Source organism: Oncorhynchus keta, chromosome 1, assembly GCF_023373465.1.
Source record: "Oncorhynchus keta strain PuntledgeMale-10-30-2019 chromosome 1, Oket_V2, whole genome shotgun sequence".
NCBI classification, from domain to species: domain Eukaryota; kingdom Metazoa; phylum Chordata; class Actinopteri; order Salmoniformes; family Salmonidae; genus Oncorhynchus; species Oncorhynchus keta.
Window position 1 is genome coordinate 80,662,846 of NC_068421.1, and position 19,551 is coordinate 80,682,396.

At 45.5% G+C, this 19,551-nt stretch overlaps 1 protein-coding gene across 1 annotated transcript in view; it reads left to right on the top strand.

Moving 5' to 3' along the window:
- slc1a7b (solute carrier family 1 member 7b) overlaps positions 1–19,551 on the top strand; it is a 108,827-nt gene that overhangs the window by 78,229 nt on the left and 11,047 nt on the right. The window contains exons 8-9 of the mRNA XM_052461808.1: positions 9,215–9,409; positions 15,372–15,506. Of these exons, the coding sequence (XP_052317768.1) occupies positions 9,215–9,409; positions 15,372–15,506 (330 nt within the window). The remainder of the gene's footprint in view (positions 1–9,214; positions 9,410–15,371; positions 15,507–19,551) is intronic.

Below are 19,551 nucleotides of genomic sequence, written 5' to 3' on the forward strand. Positions count from 1 at the left end.
AAATAACCTGCCTTATGACTTCATTTCCTGTTTACCTTTGATGTGTCATCCTCCTCCAGCTCTCCACAGATCTGCCACACTGCCATCATCTATAGCTCTATGATGTCTTCCTATATCTCTCCACAGATCTGCCACACTGCCATCATCTATAGCTCTATGATGTCTTCCTATATCCCTCCACAGATCTGCCACACTTCCCTCATCTATAGCTCTATGATGTCTTCCTATATCTCTCCACAGATCTGCCACACTGCCATCATCTATAGCTCTATGATGTCTTCCTATATCCCTCCACAGATCTGCCACACTGCCAACATCTATAGCTCTATGATGTCTTCCTGTATCTCTCCACATATCTGCCACACTTCCCTCATCTTTAGCTCTATGATGTCTTCCTATATCCCTCCACAGATCTGCCACACTTCCCTCATCTTTAGCTCTATGATGTCTTCCTATATCTCTCCGCAGATCTGCCACACTTCCCTCATCTTTAGCTCTATGATGTCTTCCTTTATCTCTCCACAGCTCTGCCACACTGCCCTCATCTTTAGCTCTATGATGTCTTCCTATATCTCTCCACAGATCTGCCACACTGCCCTCATCTTTAGCTCTATGATGTCTTCCTATATCCCTCCACAGATCTGCCACACTTCCCTCATCTTTAGCTCTATGATGTTTTCCTATATCTCTCCACAGATCTGCCACACTGCCATCATCTATAGCTCTATGATGTCTTCCTATATCTCTCCACAGATCTGCCACACTGCCCTCATCTTTAGCTCTATGATGTCTTCCTATATCTCTCCACAGATCTGTCACACTTCCCTCATCTATAGCTCTATGATGTCTTCCTATATCTCTCCGCAGATCTGCCACACTTCCCTCATCTTTAGCTCTATGATGTCTTCCTTTATCTCTCCACAGCTCTGCCACACTGCCCTCATCTTTAGCTCTATGATGTCTTCCTATATCTCTCCACAGATCTGCCACACTGCCCTCATCTTTAGCTCTATGATGTCTTCCTATATCTCTCCACAGATCTGTCACACTTCCCTCATCTATAGCTCTATGATGTCTTCCTATATCTCTCCGCAGATCTGCCACACTTCCCTCATCTTTAGCTCTATGATGTCTTCCTTTATCTCTCCACAGCTCTGCCACACTGCCCTCATCTTTAGCTCTATGATGTCTTCCTATATCTCTCCACAGATCTGCCACACTGCCCTCATCTTTAGCTCTATGATGTCTTCCTATATCCCTCCACAGATCTGCCACACTTCCCTCATCTTTAGCTCTATGATGTTTTCCTATATCTCTCCACAGATCTGCCACACTGCCATCATCTATAGCTCTATGATGTCTTCCTATATCTCTCCACAGATCTGCCACACTGCCCTCATCTTTAGCTCTATGATGTCTTCCTATATCTCTCCACAGATCTGTCACACTTCCCTCATCTATAGCTCTATGATGTCTTCCTATATCTCTCCACAGATCTGCCACACTGCCCTCATCTTTAGCTCTATGATGTCTTCCTATTTCTCTCCACAGATCTGTCACACTGCCATCATCTTTAGCTCTATGATGTCTTCCTTTATCTCTCTACAGCTCTGCCACCTTCAACTCGGTGTTGTCTTCCTCCATCTCTCCCCAGCTCTAATGTTGTCCTCCTCTGTCTCTCTATTTCTCCCCAGCTCTAATGTTGTCCTCCTCTGTCTCTCTATTTCTCCCCAGCTCTAATATTGTCCTCCTCTGTCTCTCTATTTCTCCCCAGCTCTAATATTGTCCTCCTCTGTTTCTCCCCAGCTTTTGTCCTCCTCTGCTCTAATGCTTGTTGTCCTCCTCTGTCTCTCTATTTCTCCCCAGCTCTAATGTTGTCCTCCTCTGTCTCTCTATTTCTCCCCAGCTCTAATGTTGTCCTCCTCTGTCTCTCCATTTCTCCCCAGCTCTAATGTTGTCCTCCTCTGTCTCTCTATTTCTCCCCAGCTCTAATGTTGTCCTCCTCTGTCTCTCCATCTCTCCCCAGCTCTAATGTTGTCCTCCTCTGTCTCTCTATTTCTCCCCAGCTCTAATGTTGTCCTCCTCTGTCTCTCCATCTCTCCCCAGCTCTAATGTTGTCCTCCTCTGTCTCTCTATTTCTCCCCAGCTCTAATGTTGTCCTCCTCTGTCTCTCCATCTCTCCCCAGCTCTAATGTTGTCCTCCTCTGTCTCTCTATTTCTCCCCAGCTCTAATGTTGTCCTCCTCTGTCTCTCCATCTCTCCCCAGCTCTAATGTTGTCCTCCTCTGTCTCTCTATTTCTCCCCAGCTCTAATGTTGTCCTCCTCTGTCTCTCCATCTCTCCCCAGCTCTAATGTTGTCCTCCTCTGTCTCTCTATTTCTCCCCAGCTCTAATGTTGTCCTCCTCTGTCTCTCTATTTCTCCCCAGCTCTAATGTTGTCCTCCTCTGTCTCTCCATCTCTCCCCAGCTCTAATGTTGTCCTCCTCTGTCTCTCTATTTCTCCCCAGCTCTAATATTGTCCTCCTCTGTCTCTCTATTTCTCCCCAGGTCTAATATTGTCCTCCTCTGTCTCTCTATTTCTCCCCAGCTCTAATGTTGTCCTCCTCTGTCTCTCTATTTCTCCCCAGCTCTAATGTTGTCCTCCTCTGTCTCTCCATCTCTCCCCAGCTCTAATGTTGTCCTCCTCTGTCTCTCTATTTCTCCCCAGCTCTAATATTGTCCTCCTCTGTCTCTCTATTTCTCCCCAGCTCTAATGTTGTCCTCCTCTGTCTCTCTATTTCTCCCCAGCTCTAATATTGTCCTCCTCTGTCTCTCTATTTCTCCCCAGCTCTAATGTTGTCCTCCTCTGTCTCTCTATTTCTCCCCAGCTCTAATGTTGTCCTCCTCTGTCTCTCTATTTCTCCCCAGCTCTAATGTTGTCCTCCTCTGTCTCTCTATTTCTCCCCAGCTCTAATGTTGTCCTCCTCTGTCTCTCTATTTCTCCCCAGCTCTAATGTTGTCCTCCTCTGTCTCTCTATTTCTCCCCAGCTCTAATGTTGTCCTCCTCTGTCTCTCCATCTCTCCCCAGCTCTAATGTTGTCCTCCTCTGTCTCTCTATTTCTCCCCAGCTCTAATGTTGTCCTCCTCTGTCTCTCCATCTCTCCCCAGCTCTAATGTTGTCCTCCTCTGTCTCTCTATTTCTCCCCAGCTCTAATGTTGTCCTCCTCTGTCTCTCTATTTCTCCCCAGCTCTAATGTTGTCCTCCTCTGTCTCTCTATTTCTCCCCAGCTCTAATGTTGTCCTCCTCTGTCTCTCTATTTCTCCCCAGCTCTAATGTTGTCCTCCTCTGTCTCTCTATTTCTCCCCAGCTCTAATGTTGTCCTCCTCTGTCTCTCTATTTCTCCCCAGCTCTAATGTTGTCCTCCTCTGTCTCTCTATTTCTCCCCAGCTCTAATATTGTCCTCCTCTGTCTCTCTATTTCTCCCCAGCTCTAATGTTGTCCTCCTCTGTCTCTCTATTTCTCCCCAGCTCTAATGTTGTCCTCCTCTGTCTCTCCATCTCTCCCCAGCTCTAATGTTGTCCTCCTCTGTCTCTCTATTTCTCCCCAGCTCTAATGTTGTCCTCCTCTGTCTCTCCATCTCTCCCCAGCTCTAATGTTGTCCTCCTCTGTCTCTCTATTTCTCCCCAGCTCTAATGTTGTCCTCCTCTGTCTCTCTATTTCTCCCCAGCTCTAATGTTGTCCTCCTCTGTCTCTCCATCTCTCCCCAGCTCTAATGTTGTCCTCCTCTGTCTCTCTATTTCTCCCCAGCTCTAATGTTGTCCTCCTCTGTCTCTCTATTTCTCCCCAGCTCTAATATTGTCCTCCTCTGTCTCTCTATTTCTCCCCAGCTCTAATGTTGTCCTCCTCTGTCTCTCTATTTCTCCCCAGCTCTAATGTTGTCCTCCTCTGTCTCTCTATTTCTCCCCAGCTCTAATGTTGTCCTCCTCTGTCTCTCTATTTCTCCCCAGCTCTAATGTTGTCCTCCTCTGTCTCTCTATTTCTCCCCAGCTCTAATGTTGTCCTCCTCTGTCTCTCTATTTCTCCCCAGCTCTAATGTTGTCCTCCTCTGTCTCTCTATTTCTCCCCAGCTCTAATGTTGTCCTCCTCTGTCTCTCCATCTCTCCCCAGCTCTAATGTTGTCCTCCTCTGTCTCTCTATTTCTCCCCAGCTCTAATGTTGTCCTCCTCTGTCTCTCTATTTCTCCCCAGCTCTAATGTTGTCCTCCTCTGTCTCTCCATCTCTCCCCAGCTCTAATGTTGTCCTCCTCTGTCTCTCTATTTCTCCCCAGCTCTAATTTTGTCCTCCTCTGTCTCTCTATATCTCCCCAGCTCTAATATTGTCCTCCTCTGTCTCTCTATTTCTCCCCAGCTCTAATGTTGTCCTCCTCTGTCTCTCTATTTCTCCCCAGCTCTAATGTTGTCCTCCTCTGTCTCTCTATTTCTCCCCAGCTCTAATATTGTCCTCCTCTGTCTCTCTATTTCTCCCCAGCTCTAATGTTGTCCTCCTCTGTCTCTCTATTTCTCCCCAGATCTAATGTTGTCCTCCTCTGTCTCTCTATTTCTCCCCAGCTCTAATGTTGTCCTCCTCTGTCTCTCTATTTCTCCCCAGCTCTAATGTTGTCCTCCTCTGTCTCTCTATTTCTCCCCAGCTCTAATGTTGTCCTCCTCTGTCTCTCTATTTCTCCCCAGCTCTAATTATGTCCTCCTCTGTCTCTCCATCTCTCCCCAGCTCTAATATTGTCCTCCTCTGTCTCTCTATTTCTCCCCAGCTCTAATGTTGTCCTCCTCTGTCTCTCTATTTCTCCCCAGCTCTAATATTGTCCTCCTCTGTCTCTCTATTTCTCCTCAGCTCTAATGTTGTCCTCCTCTGTCTCTCCATCTCTCCCCAGCTCTAATTTTGTCCTCCTCTGTCTCTCTATTTCTCCCCAGCTCTAATGTTGTCCTCCTCTGTCTCTCTATATCTCCCCAGCTCTAATGTTGTCCTCCTCTGTCTCTCTATTTCTCCCCAGCTCTAATGTTGTCCTCCTCTGTCTCTCTATTTCTCCCCAGCTCTAATGTTGTCCTCCTCTGTCTCTCTATTTCTCCCCAGCTCTAATGTTGTCCTCCTCTGTCTCTCTATTTCTCCCCAGCTCTAATGTTGTCCTCCTCTGTCTCTCTATTTCTCCCCAGCTCTAATGTTGTCCTCCTCTGTCTCTCTATTTCTCCCCAGCTCTAATGTTGTCCTCCTCTGTCTCTCTATTTCTCCCCAGCTCTAATGTTGTCCTCCTCTGTCTCTCCATCTCTCCCCAGCTCTAATGTTGTCCTCCTCTGTCTCTCTATTTCTCCCCAGCTCTAATGTTGTCCTCCTCTGTCTCTCTATTTCTCCCCAGCTCTAATGTTGTCCTCCTCTGTCTCTCTATTTCTCCCCAGCTCTAATGTTGTCCTCCTCTGTCTCTCTATTTCTCCCCAGCTCTAATGTTGTCCTATTTCTCCCCAGCTCTAATGTTGTCTCCTGTCTCTCTATTTCTCCCCAGCTCTAATGTTGTCCTCGTCTGTCTCTCTATTTCTCCCCAGCTCTAATGTTGTCCTCCTCTGTCTCTCTATTTCTCCCCAGCTCTAATGTTGTCCTCCTCTGTCTCTCTATTTCTCCCCAGCTCTAATGTTGTCCTCCTCTGTCTCTCTATTTCTCCCCAGCTCTAATATTGTCCTCCTCTGTCTCTCTATTTCTCCCCAGCTCTAATGTTGTCCTCCTCTGTCTCTCCATCTCTCCCCAGCTCTAATATTGTCCTCCTCTGTCTCTCTATTTCTCCCCAGCTCTAATGTTGTCCTCCTCTGTCTCTCTCCCCATTTCTCCCCAGCTCTAATGTTGTCCTCCTCTGTCTCTCTATTTCTCCCCAGCTCTAATGTTGTCCTCCTCTGTCTCTCCATCTCTCCCCAGCTCTAATGTTGTCCTCCTCTGTCTCTCTATTTCTCCCCAGCTCTAATGTTGTCCTCCTCTGTCTCTCTATTTCTCCCCAGCTCTAATGTTGTCCTCCTCTGTCTCTCTATTTCTCCCCAGCTCTAATATTGTCCTCCTCTGTCTCTCTATTTCTCCCCAGCTCTAATGTTGTCCTCCTCTGTCTCTCTATTTCTCCCCAGCTCTAATGTTGTCCTCGTCTGTCTCTCTATTTCTCCCCAGCTCTAATGTTGTCCTCCTCTGTCTCTCTATTTCTCCCCAGCTCTAATGTTGTCCTCCTCTGTCTCTCTATTTCTCCCCAGCTCTAATGTTGTCCTCCTCTGTCTCTCTATTTCTCCCCAGCTCTAATATTGTCCTCCTCTGTCTCTCTATTTCTCCCCAGCTCTAATGTTGTCCTCCTCTGTCTCTCCATCTCTCCCCAGCTCTAATATTGTCCTCCTCTGTCTCTCTATTTCTCCCCAGCTCTAATGTTGTCCTCCTCTGTCTCTCTATTTCTCCCCAGCTCTAATGTTGTCCTCCTCTGTCTCTCTATTTCTCCCCAGCTCTAATGTTGTCCTCCTCTGTCTCTCTATTTCTCCCCAGCTCTAATGTTGTCCTCCTCTGTCTCTCTATTTCTCCCCAGCTCTAATGTTGTCCTCCTCTGTCTCTCCATCTCTCCCCAGCTCTAATGTTGTCCTCCTCTGTCTCTCTATTTCTCCCCAGCTCTAATGTTGTCCTCCTCTGTCTCTCTATTTCTCCCCAGCTCTAATGTTGTCCTCCTCTGTCTCTCTATTTCTCCCCAGCTCTAATGTTGTCCTCCTCTGTCTCTCTATTTCTCCCCAGCTCTAATGTTGTCCTCCTCTGTCTCTCTATTTCTCCCCAGCTCTAATATTGTCCTCCTCTGTCTCTCCATCTCTCCCCAGCTCTAATATTGTCCTCCTCTGTCTCTCTATTTCTCCCCAGCTCTAATGTTGTCCTCCTCTGTCTCTCTATTTCTCCCCAGCTCTAATGTTGTCCTCCTCTGTCTCTCTATTTCTCCCCAGCTCTAATGTTGTCCTCCTCTGTCTCTCTATTTCTCCCCAGCTCTAATGTTGTCCTCCTCTGTCTCTCTATTTCTCCCCAGCTCTAATGTTGTCCTCCTCTGTCTCTCCATCTCTCCCCAGCTCTAATGTTGTCCTCCTCTGTCTCTCTATTTCTCCCCAGCTCTAATGTTGTCCTCCTCTGTCTCTCTATTTCTCCCCAGCTCTAATGTTGTCCTCCTCTGTCTCTCTATTTCTCCCCAGCTCTAATGTTGTCCTCCTCTGTCTCTCTATTTCTCCCCAGCTCTAATATTGTCCTCCTCTGTCTCTCTATTTCTCCCCAGCTCTAATGTTGTCCTCCTCTGTCTCTCCATCTCTCCCCAGCTCTAATATTGTCCTCCTCTGTCTCTCTATTTCTCCCCAGCTCTAATGTTGTCCTCCTCTGTCTCTCTATTTCTCCCCAGCTCTAATGTTGTCCTCCTCTGTCTCTCTATTTCTCCCCAGCTCTAATGTTGTCCTCCTCTGTCTCTCTATTTCTCCCCAGCTCTAATGTTGTCCTCCTCTGTCTCTCTATTTCTCCCCAGCTCTAATGTTGTCCTCCTCTGTCTCTCTATTTCTCCCCAGCTCTAATGTTGTCCTCCTCTGTCTCTCCATCTCTCCCCAGCTCTAATGTTGTCCTCCTCTGTCTATCTATTTCTCCCCAGCTCTAATGTTGTCCTCCTCTGTCTCTCTATTTCTCCCCAGCTCTAATGTTGTCCTCCTCTGTCTCTCTATTTCTCCCCAGCTCTAATGTTGTCCTCCTCTGTCTCTCTATTTCTCCCCAGCTCTAATATTGTCCTCCTCTGTCTCTCCATCTCTCCCCAGCTCTAATATTGTCCTCCTCTGTCTCTGTATTTCTCCCCAGCTCTAATATTGTCCTCCTCTGTCTCTCCATCTCTCCCCAGCTCTAATATTGTCCTCCTCTGTCTCTCTATTTCTCCCCAGCTCTAATGTTGTCCTCCTCTGTCTCTCTATTTCTCCCCAGCTCTAATGTTGTCCTCCTCTGTCTCTCTATTTCTCCCCAGCTCTAATGTTGTCCTCCTCTGTCTCTCTATTTCTCCCCAGCTCTAATGTTGTCCTCCTCTGTCTCTCTATTTCTCCCCAGCTCTAATATTGTCCTCCTCTGTCTCTCCATCTCTCCCCAGCTCTAATATTGTCCTCCTCTGTCTCTCTATTTCTCCCCAGCTCTAATGTTGTCCTCCTCTGTCTCTCTATTTCTCCCCAGCTCTAATATTGTCCTCCTCTGTCTCTCCATCTCTCCCCAGCTCTAATATTGTCCTCCTCTGTCTCTCTATTTCTCCCCAGCTCTAATGTTGTCCTCCTCTGTCTCTCTATTTCTCCCCAGCTCTAATATTGTCCTCCTCTGTCTCTCCATCTCTCCCCAGCTCTAATATTGTCCTCCTCTGTCTCTCTATTTCTCCCCAGCTCTAATATTGTCCTCCTCTGTCTCTCTATTTCTCCCCAGCTCTAATATTGTCCTCCTCTGTCTCTCCATCTCTCCCCAGCTCTAATATTGTCCTCCTCTGTCTCTCTATTTCTCCCCAGCTCTAATGTTGTCCTCCTCTGTCTCTCTATTTCTCCCCAGCTCTAATATTGTCCTCCTCTGTCTCTCCATCTCTCCCCAGCTCTAATATTGTCCTCCTCTGTCTCTGTATTTCTCCCCAGCTCTAATATTGTCCTCCTCTGTCTCTCCATCTCTCCCCAGCTCTAATATTGTCCTCCTCTGTCTCTCTATTTCTCCCCAGCTCTAATATTGTCCTCCTCTGTCTCTCTATTTCTCCCCAGCTCTAATATTGTCCTCCTCTGTCTCTCTATTTCTCCCCAGCTCTAATGTTGTCCTCCTCTGTCTCTCTATTTCTCCCCAGCTCTAATGTTGTCCTCCTCTGTCTCTCTATTTCTCCCCAGCTCTAATGTTGTCCTCCTCTGTCTCTCTATTTCTCCCCAGCTCTAATGTTGTCCTCCTCTGTCTCTCTATTTCTCCCCAGCTCTAATGTTGTCCTCCTCTGTCTCTCTATTTCTCCCCAGCTCTAATATTGTCCTCCTCTGTCTCTCTATTTCTCCCCAGCTCTAATATTGTCCTCCTCTGTCTCTCTATTTCTCCCCAGCTCTAATGTTGTCCTCCTCTGTCTCTCCATCTCTCCCCAGCTCTAATATTGTCCTCCTCTGTCTCTCTATTTCTCCCCAGCTCTAATATTGTCCTCCTCTGTCTCTCTATTTCTCCCCAGCTCTGCAACGCTGCCTATCACCTTCAAGTGCCTCCTGGAGAACAACCACATCGACCGACGCATTATCCGCTTCGTGCTCCCCGTGGGTGCCACCATCAACATGGACGGGACGGCGCTCTACGAGGCCGTGGCTGCCATCTTCATCGCCCAGGTCAATAACTACGAGCTGGACTTTGGACAGATCATTACCATCAGGTAACAGGGAGAAATGGACAGCTTTTATAGTATAGGCTATCTTTTACAGAACCCTTTTAGCCTTTCTAGGGCGACAACATTCCGCTGAAAAGGCAGTGCGCGAAATTCAAAAATATTTTTTAGAAATATGTAACTTTCACACATTAACAAGTCCAATACAGCAATTGAAAGATAAACATATTTTTAATCTACCCATCGTGTCCGATAAAGCACAACATATGATTATGTTAGGTCAGAGTCAAGTCACAAAAACACACAAGGCCATTTTCCAGCCAAAGATAGGAGTCACAAAAAGCAGAAATATAGATAAAATGAATCACTAACCTTTGATGATAAGCATCAGATGACACTCATAGGACATCATGTTACACAATACATGTAGGTTTTGTTCGATAATGTGCATATTTATATCGAAAAATCTCAGTTTACATTGGCACGTTACGTGCAGTAATGTTTTGATTCCAAAACATCCGGTGATTTTGCAGAAATACTCACAATAAACATTGATAAAAGATGCAAGTGTTATTCACAGAATTGAAGATAGACTTATCCTCTATTCAACCGCTGTGTCAGATTTTTAAAAAACTTTTTTTTAAAAAGCATAATCTAAGAACGGTGCTGAGAACCCAAAACAGCCAGAGGAATATCCGCCATTTTGGCGTCAACAGAAGCTAGAAAAAACACTATAAATATTCACTTACCTTTGATGATCTTCATCAGAAGGCACTCCCAGGAATCCCAGTTTGACAATAAATTACTGATTTGTTCCATAAAGTTCCATAAAACCCATCATTTAGCCACTTGTTGTTAGCGTGATCAGCCCAGTAATCCATCTTCCTGAGGAGCAAGCATTTCGTCCAGACAAAGACTCGAAAAGTTCAGTTACAGGTCGTAGAAACATTTCAAACGATGTATGGAATCAATCTGTAGGATGTTTTTAAAATAAATCATCAATAAGCTTCCAACCGGACAATTGCTATGTCTTTAGAAAAGCCATGGAACGAGAGCTATCTCAGGCTGGAGCGCGTGTCATGAGACAAAGGAACTCTGCCAGACCACTGACTCAAACAGCTCTCATGAGCCCCTCCTTTATAGAAGAATCCTCATTCAAGTTTCTAAAGACGGTTGACATCTAGTGGAAGCCGTAGGAAGTGCAACTGTATTCATATCCCACTGTGTATTTGGTAGGCTAAGCTTTGAAAAACTATAAACCTCAGATTTCCCACTTCCTGGTTGGATTTTTCTCAGGTTTTCGCCTGCCATATGAGTTATGTTGTACTCACAGACGTGGCGTGATCATAACAAGATACAGGAACTCAAGTCCTTTTGTTCACCTAACTTAGAATTCCTCACAATCAAATGCCGACCGCATTATCTACCAAGAAAATTCTCTTCGATCATAATCACAGTCGTGTATATTCCCCCCAAGCAGACACATTGATGGCCCTGAAAGAACTTCATTCAACTATATGTAAACTGGAAACCACATATCCTGAGGCTGCATTTATTGAGCTGGGGATTTTAACAAGGCTAATTTGAAAACAAGGCTCCCTAAATTCTATCAGCATATCAATTGCGCAACCCGGGCTGGCAAAACCCTGGATCATTGTTATTCTAACTTCCGCAACGCATAAAAGGCCCTCCCCTGCCCTCCTTTGGGAAAAGCTGACCGCGACTCCATTTTGTTGCTCCCAGCCAATAGACAGAAACTAAAACAGGAAACACCCGCGCTCAGGTCTGTTCAACTCTGGTCCGACCAATCGGATTCCACGCTCCAAGATTGCTTCGATCATGTGGACTGGGTTATGTTCCGCATAGCATGGAACAACAACATTGATGAATACGCTGATTCGGTGAGCGAGTTTATAAGCAAGTGCATCGGTGATGTACACACAGCATCTATTAAAACATTCCCCAACCAGAAACCGTGGATTGATGGCAGCATTCGCGCAAAACTGAAAGCTCGAACCACTGCTTTTAATCAGGGCAAGGTGACCGGAAACATGACCCGAATACAAACAGTGTAGCTGTTCCCTCCGCAAGGCAATCAAACAAGCTAAGCGTCAGTATAGAGACAAAGTAGAGTTGCAATTCAACGGCTCAGACACAAGAGGTATGTGGCAGGGTCTACAGTCAATCACAGACTACAAAAGAAAACCAGCCCCATCGCGGACCACGATGTCTTTCTCCCAGACAGACTAAACAACTTCTTTGCTCGCTTTGAGGACAATACAGAGGCACTGACACGGCCCGCTACCAAAACCTGTGAGCTCTCCTTCACTGCAGCCAACGTGAGCAAAGCATTTAAACATGTTAACCCTCGCAAGGCTGCTGGCCCAGACGGCATCACTAGCCACGTCCTCAGAGCATGCGCAGCTGGCTGGCTGGTGTGTTTACGGACATATTCAATCAATCCTTATCCCAGTCAGCTGTTCCCACATGCTTCAAGAAGGACACCATTGTTCCTATTCCCAAAAAAGCTAAGGTACCTGAGCTAAATGACTACCACCCCGCAACACTCACTTCCGTCATCATGAAGTGCTTTGAGAGACTAGTCAAGGACCATATCACCTCCACCCTACCTGACACCCTAGACCCACTCCAATTTGCTTACCACCCCAATAGGTCCACAGACAACGCAATCACAATCACACTGCACACTGCTCTAACCCATCTGGACAAGAGTAATACCTATGTAAGGTATGTTCATCGACTACAGCTCAGCATTTGACACCATAGTACCCTCCAAACTCGCCATTAAGCATCAAAGCGGGGACAGAGAGAATGAAAAACAGCTTCTATCTCAAGGCCATCAGACTGTTATACAGCCATCACTAAAATTGAGTGGCTGCTGCCAACATACTGACTCAACTCTAGCCACTTAAATAATGGAAACATTGATGTAATAAATGTATCACTAGCTACTTTAAACAATGCCACTTTATATCATGTTTACATACCCTACATTACTCATCTCGTATGTATATACTGTACTCTATACCATCTACTGCATCTTTCCATCTTGATGTAATAAATGTATCACTAGCCACTTTAAACAATGCCACTTTATATAATGTTTACATACCCTACATTACTCATATCATATGTATATACTGTACTCTATACCATCTACTAAATCTTGCCTAGCCTTTCAGCCATCACTCATTCATATATTTTTATGTACATATTCTTATTCATTATTTTACACTTGTGTATAAGGTAGTTGTTGTGAAATTGTTAGGTTGGATTACTTGTTAGATATTACTGCATTGTCGGAACTAGAAGCACAAGCATTTCGCTACACTCGCATTAACATCTGCTAACCATGTGTATGTGACAAATACAATTTGAGGTGTCTGCGGTTAGCCCACATGGAGAGTATTTATCTGTTACGAGAAATATACAAATGTTAGTTACTGATTCCAGTCACCATCATAAATTAACTATATTTGGGATGGGCAACTCCAAGGGACCGGAGTTGGGGTGCCGGAGTTGTGCCATCCCAAGCAAACACAGCTGATTAAACTAACTGCATTCTAAGCTAGCCTCCGAGGACTGGAGTTGGCCATCCTTGCCTATAGCATACTGGGTGTCTCCTACTAGCAGGGAGGTGATGGTGATATGCTACATTGATTTAAAGGGTGATCATCAGCTGAGTAGAATATACTTTTAGATGTTCTTCCAGGCAAAATACAGTGGCACACTGTACACGGTTCTCTAATGTATAATGGCATTAATATCAGCCACATGTTTCAAAAATGTTTTGCTCGCAACGCGTTGGGGAGGATGGGAGTTCAGATTTTTTGTGGCCCCCACCACCATCAAAGTTGCCCATTCCTGAATTAGATGAACAGATGGACTATGCATAAAGTACACTGGATGTGAAAGAGAGCATGGTAGGGGTAGAAAGAACGGGGGGGGATAAGGGTGGGGAGCAGACAGAGACAGAGACAGAGAGACCGAGAGAAAGAGAGAGAGAGAGAGAGAGAGAGAGAGAGAGAGAGAGAGAGAGAGAGAGAGAGAGAGAGAGAGAGAGAGAGAGAGATGGACAGAGAGAGAGAGAGAGAGATGGACAGAGAGATAGACAGAGAGATGGACAGAGAGATAGACAGAGAGAGACAGAGAGATAGAGATAGAGAGAGAGAGAGAGAGAGAGAGAGAGAGAGAGAGAGAGAGAGAGAGGAGACAGAGAGATAGACAGAGAGATGGAGAGAGACAGAGAGATAGACAGAGAGAGACAGAGAGATAGAGATAGAGAGAGAGAGAGAGAGAGAGAGAGAGAGAGAGAGAGAGAGAGAGAGAGAGAGAGAGAGAGAGGAGGAAAATAGAGAGAGATGGACAGAAATAGAGAGAGAAAGAGAGAGAGAGAGAGAGAGAGAGAGAGAGAGAGAGAGAGAGAGAGAGAGAGAGAGAGAGAGAGGTGGACAGAGAGATAGACAGAGAGATGGACAGAGAGATAGACAGAGAGAGACAGAGAGAGAGAGAGAGAGAGAGAGAGAGAGAGAGAGAGAGAGAGAGAGAGAGAGAGAGAGAGAGAGAGAGAGAGAGACAGAGAGAGAGACAGAGAGAGAGAGAGAGAGACAGAGAGACAGAGACAGAGACAGAGACAGAGAGAGACAGAGACAGAGGCAGACAGAGAGAGAGAGAGAGAGAGAGAGAGGCAGAGAGAGAGAGAGAGAGAGAGAGAGACAGAAATAGAGAGAGGGGAAGAGGGAGACAGAAATAGAGAGAGAGGAAGAGGGAGATGGAGAGAAAGAGAGAGAGAAAGAGAGAGAGAGAGAGAGAGAGAGAGAGAGAGAGAGAGAGAGAGAGAGAGAGAGAGAGAGAGAGAGAGAGAGAGAGAGAGAGAGATGGACAGAGAGATAGACAGAGAGAGATGGACAGAGAGAGAGAGAGAGAGAGAGAGAGAGAGAGAGAGAGAGAGAGAGAGAGAGAGAGAGAGAGATGGACAGAGAGAGAGAGAGAGATAAAGAGAGAGAGAGATAAAGAGAGAGAGAAATAGAGAAATAGAGAGAGAAATAGAGAGAGAGAAATAGAGAGAAAGGAAGAGGAAGAGGGAGATGGACAGAGAGAGATGGACAGAGAGAGTAAAGTGCTCAGTGATGGCAGAGGAAAGCAGGATAGTGCAAAGTAATTGGGGATCAAAATAGAATGTCCCTGTGTTTTTCAGCCCGGTCGTGTTTTGGCCTTGAATCCCCTCCCTGCCATAGGGACCCCAGCTTAATGCTATTATAGTAGATGGAATTGCGTCTCTATTTTCAACAAACAACAAACAAGGCTAAAAGCATGAAGGAACTAAACTCCATCTTCCTGTCTAAAGCTACAGTACATAACATGCACAACTCACACAGACTCCATTTTCAAAGCAGGATTGTCTTGGTTGTCTTTAAGTGTGTTTCATAATATCAATGTGAATCAGAGAATAGCGCTAATCCCTTTGAAATCGTAAAACTTTACTTCAACAGTACCACAGTACCAACCAGGAAAGCAGTTGATGATTCCCACTAATATTATGTCACACATAAAAACAACCTGAGAGACTATGTGTCTCGTATGTTATGTAGCTTTAGACAGGAAGATGCAGTTTAGTCCCTTTGTGCTTGTATTTCAAAGGGCTACTTTCTATGTGCTTCAAATGTAACAATGGTTCATTCAAATATTATGGTTCATGTCAGGCAATGCAAAATATGGCAACGTTATGCCCCATTGACAATAAGTAACAAAGTACAATATGAACTTATAGATATGGGCTCTTTTCCAATATCCAGGTGAGGATCCTGCTTAGAAGCACTGTATTGGGCATGCATTTATGGTGGTATGATAGTATACATAAAACTGGAGGAGCCATGGCTAAGTGGTGTTGTTAAGTATGGAGAAACTAGTAGTGAACTCTTTGTGCTACATCAGTTATTGTATAGAGTATGGTATAATGGTGTTTACCCCACCTCCCTCTGTCTTCCAGCATCACTGCCACAGCAGCCAGCATCGGTGCTGCAGGAATTCCACAGGCTGGTCTGGTCACTATGGTGATCGTGCTAACGTCTGTTGGGTTGCCAACTGATGACATCACTCTCATCATTGCAGTGGATTGGGCATTGTGAGTACCATATGGGATCCACTTCCTCTACTGCCAGTCTTATAATTGTTTTCCCATTCCATGTTATGTGACATTTTGTGTGTGTGGGATGCATCAATGATTATTTCTGAAGTGGTGTGAGAGAGAGTTTGTTTGTGTAGCATTATTCAGATGCTACACATCTGTGGAAACATCTGACTGACTGGCTCGATTCGGTCTTATGCTCTTGCTATGCAATTTCTTGCTCCATTAAGAACACACAACGACTATACCACTTAGCGAATGACGTGAATAATCAAGTCAATAAACATTGGGTAGTTAGTTGGATAGCGTATAGTTAACATGGTGTAAAGTTGAATGTATTACTAGCCAACTAAGTTTAGGTAGCTTGCTAACATACCGCTGCATACAAGCAACTGCTGCCATTTTTATTTTACCTTTATTTATCTAGGCAAGTCAGTTAAGAATTTTATTTAATTTTCAATGACAGCCAAGGAATAGTGGGTTTAACTCCCTGTTCAGGGGCAGAATGACAGATTTGTACTTTGTCAGCTCGGGGATTTGAACTTGCTACTTTCCGGTTACTAGTCCAACGCTCTAACCACTAGGCTACCCTGCCGCCCCAAGTTCGTAAGGCTCGTAAGGCTAGCGTAGCTAACAAATTGTCAACCAACATAAGTTATTTGAAACTTATTTGTATTACTTTGCTCAACATTCTCTTAACATTTGTCATAATTAATTAAAGCAATCAATATTTACTTTTTGTACTTACATTTGTAACCGCTCTCATCGGACTTCAACTGCATATTTTCTGCCATTTTTTTCCAATTTGAAAATGTTGCGAAGCCACGTAAATTTTCTGAAGAATTACATTATGGGCTCTAAAAGCACGGAAATAGTGTCCACTGCTTGTATACTTCAAATTTTGGTGAATGTAGTACAACATCCGGGAACTTTTGGCATACTAACTATATCCATACTATGAACAATAAGCACACCACACACTCAATTTAGATCACAAATAGTGCGATTTGTATGAGTATTCGAACACATCTATGGTGTTTTTTACATTGGATAAAAGTAGAAAATCAGAGCTAGAAAATTGTATATCATACACTACAGGTGAAGAACAATGGGAAAATAATTCTGATTTGACAGTTGATACACTTGTAACCCCACTTTATGAGAAAATGGCCCTTGAATGTTTTGGTACACCTACTGGAGAGCTCTTCTGCATTCATTGTAGCTGGGGATTTTAACAAAGCTAATCTGAAAACAAGACTCCCTAAATTTTATCAGCATATCGATTGCGCAACCAGGGGTGGTAAAACCTTGGATCATTGTTACTCTAACTTCCGCGACGCATATAAGGCCCTGCCCCGCCCCCCTTTCAGAAAAGCTGACCACGACTCTATTTTGCTGATCCCTGCCTACAGGCAGAAGCTAAAACAAGAGGCTCCCACGCTGAGTTCTGTCCAACGCTGGTCAGACCAAGCTGATTCTACACTCCAAGACTGCTTCCATCACGTGGACTGGGACATGTTTCGTATTGCGTCAGATGGAAATATTGACGAATACGCTGATTCGGTGTGCGAGTCCATTAGAACGTGCGTCGAAGATGTCGTTCCCATAGCAACGATAAAAACATTCCCAAACCAGAAACCGTGGATTGATGGCAGCATTCGCGTGAAACTGAAAGCGCGAACCACTGCTTTTAATCAGGGCAAGGTGTCTGGTAACATGTCTGAATATAAACAATGCAGCTATTCCCTCCGCAAGGCTATTAAACAAGCTAAGCGTCAGTACAGAGACAAAGTGGAATCTCAATTCAATGGCTCAGACACAAGAGGCATGTGGCAGGGTCTACAGTCAATCACGGACTACAAGAAGAAACCCAGCCCAGTCACGGACCAGGATGTCTTGCTCCCATGCAGACTAAATAACTTTTTTGCCCGCTTTGAGGACAATACAGTGCCACTGACACGGCCTGCAATGAAAACATGCGGTCTCTCCTTCACTGCAGCTGAGGTGAGTAAGACATTTAAACGTGTTAACCCTCGCAAGGCTGCAGGCCCAGACGGCATCCCCAGCCGCACCCTCAGAGCATGCGCAGACCAGCTGGCCGGTGTGTTTACGGACATATTCAATCAATCCCTATACCAGTCTGCTGTTCCCACATGCTTCAAGAGGGCCACCATTGTTCCTGTTCCCAAGAAAGCTAAGGTAACTGAGCTAAACGACTACCGCCCCGTAGCACTCACTTCCGTCATCATGAAGTGCTTTGAGAGACTAGTCAAGGACCATATCACCTCCACCCTACCTGACACCCTAGACCCACTCCAATTTGCTTACCGCCCAAATAGGTCCACAGACGATGCAATCTCAACCACACTGCACACTGCCCTAACCCACCTGGACAAGAGGAATACCTATGTGAGAATGCTGTTCATCGACTACAGCTCGGCATTCAAGACCATAGTACCCTCCAAGCTCGTCATCAAGCTCGAGACCATGGGTCTCGACCCCGCCCTGTGCAACTGGGTACTGGACTTCCTGACGGGCCGCCCCCAGGTGGTGAGGGTAGGCAACAACATCTCCTCCCCGCTGATCCTCAACACGGGGGCCCCACAAGGGTGCGTTCTGAGCCCTCTCCTGTACTTCCTGTTCACCCACGACTGCGTGGCCACGCACGCCTCCAACTCAATCATCAAGTTTGCGGACGACACAACAGTGGTAGGCTTGATTACCAACAACGACGAGACGGCCTACAGGGAGGAGGTGAGGGCCCTCGGAGTGTGGTGTCAGGAAAATAACCTCACACTCAACGTCAACAAAACTAAGGAGATGATTGTGGACTTCAGGAAACAGCAGAGGGAACACGCCCCTATCCACATCGATGGAACAGTAGTGGAGAGGGTAGCAAGTTTTAAGTTCCTCGGCATACACATCACAGACAAACTGAATTGGTCCACTCACACTGACAGCGTCGTGAAGAAGGCGCAGCAGCGCCTCTTCAACCTCAGGAGGCTGAAGAAATTCGGCTTGTCACCAAAAGCACTCACAAACTTCTACAGATGCACAATCGAGAGCATCCTGGCGGGCTGTATCACCGCCTGGTACGGCAACTGCTCCGCCCTCAACCGTAAGGCTCTCCAGAGGGTAGTGAGGTCTGCACAACGCATCACCGGGGCAAACTACCTGCCCTCCAGGACACCTACACCACCCGATGTTACAGGAAGGCCATAAAGATCATCAAGGACATCAACCACCCGAACCACTGCCTGTTCACCCCGCTATCATCCAGAAGGCGAGGTCAGTACAGGTGCATCAAAGCTGGGACCGAGAGACTGAAAAACAGCTTCTATCTCAAGGCCATCAGACTGTTAAACAGCCACCACTAACATTGAGTGGCTGCTGCCAACACACTGTCATTGACACTGACCCAACTCCAGCCACTTTAATAATGGGAATTGATGGGAAATGATGTAAATATATCACTAGCCACTTTAAACAATGCTACCTTATATAATGTTACTTACCCTACATTATTCATCTCATATGCATATGTTTATACTGTACTCTACATCATCGACTGCATCCTTATGTAATACATGTATCACTAGCCACTTTAACTATGCCACTTTGTTTACTTTGTCTACATACTCATCTCATATGTATATACTGTACTCGATACCATCTACTGTATGCTGCTCTGTACCATCACTCATTCATATATCCTTATGTACATATTCCTTATCCCCTTACACTGTGTATAAGACAGTAGTTTTGGAATTGTTAGTTAGATTACTTGTTGGTTATCACTGCATTGTCGGAACTTGAAGCACAAGCATTTCGCTACACTCGCATTAACATCTGCTAACCATGTGTATGTGAAAAATAAAATTTGATTTGATTTGATTTCTTTGTCTACACACATTCAGCATTGCCCACACCCTCTTAAGTCTTAGCCCCACCCATTACTTTAAGGATTCCCATTTGAGGCCATGTGCTAAACAGAGTGAGTACTAAACAACCAAAGATTTCAAGACTAAAGGCTGGTTTATAA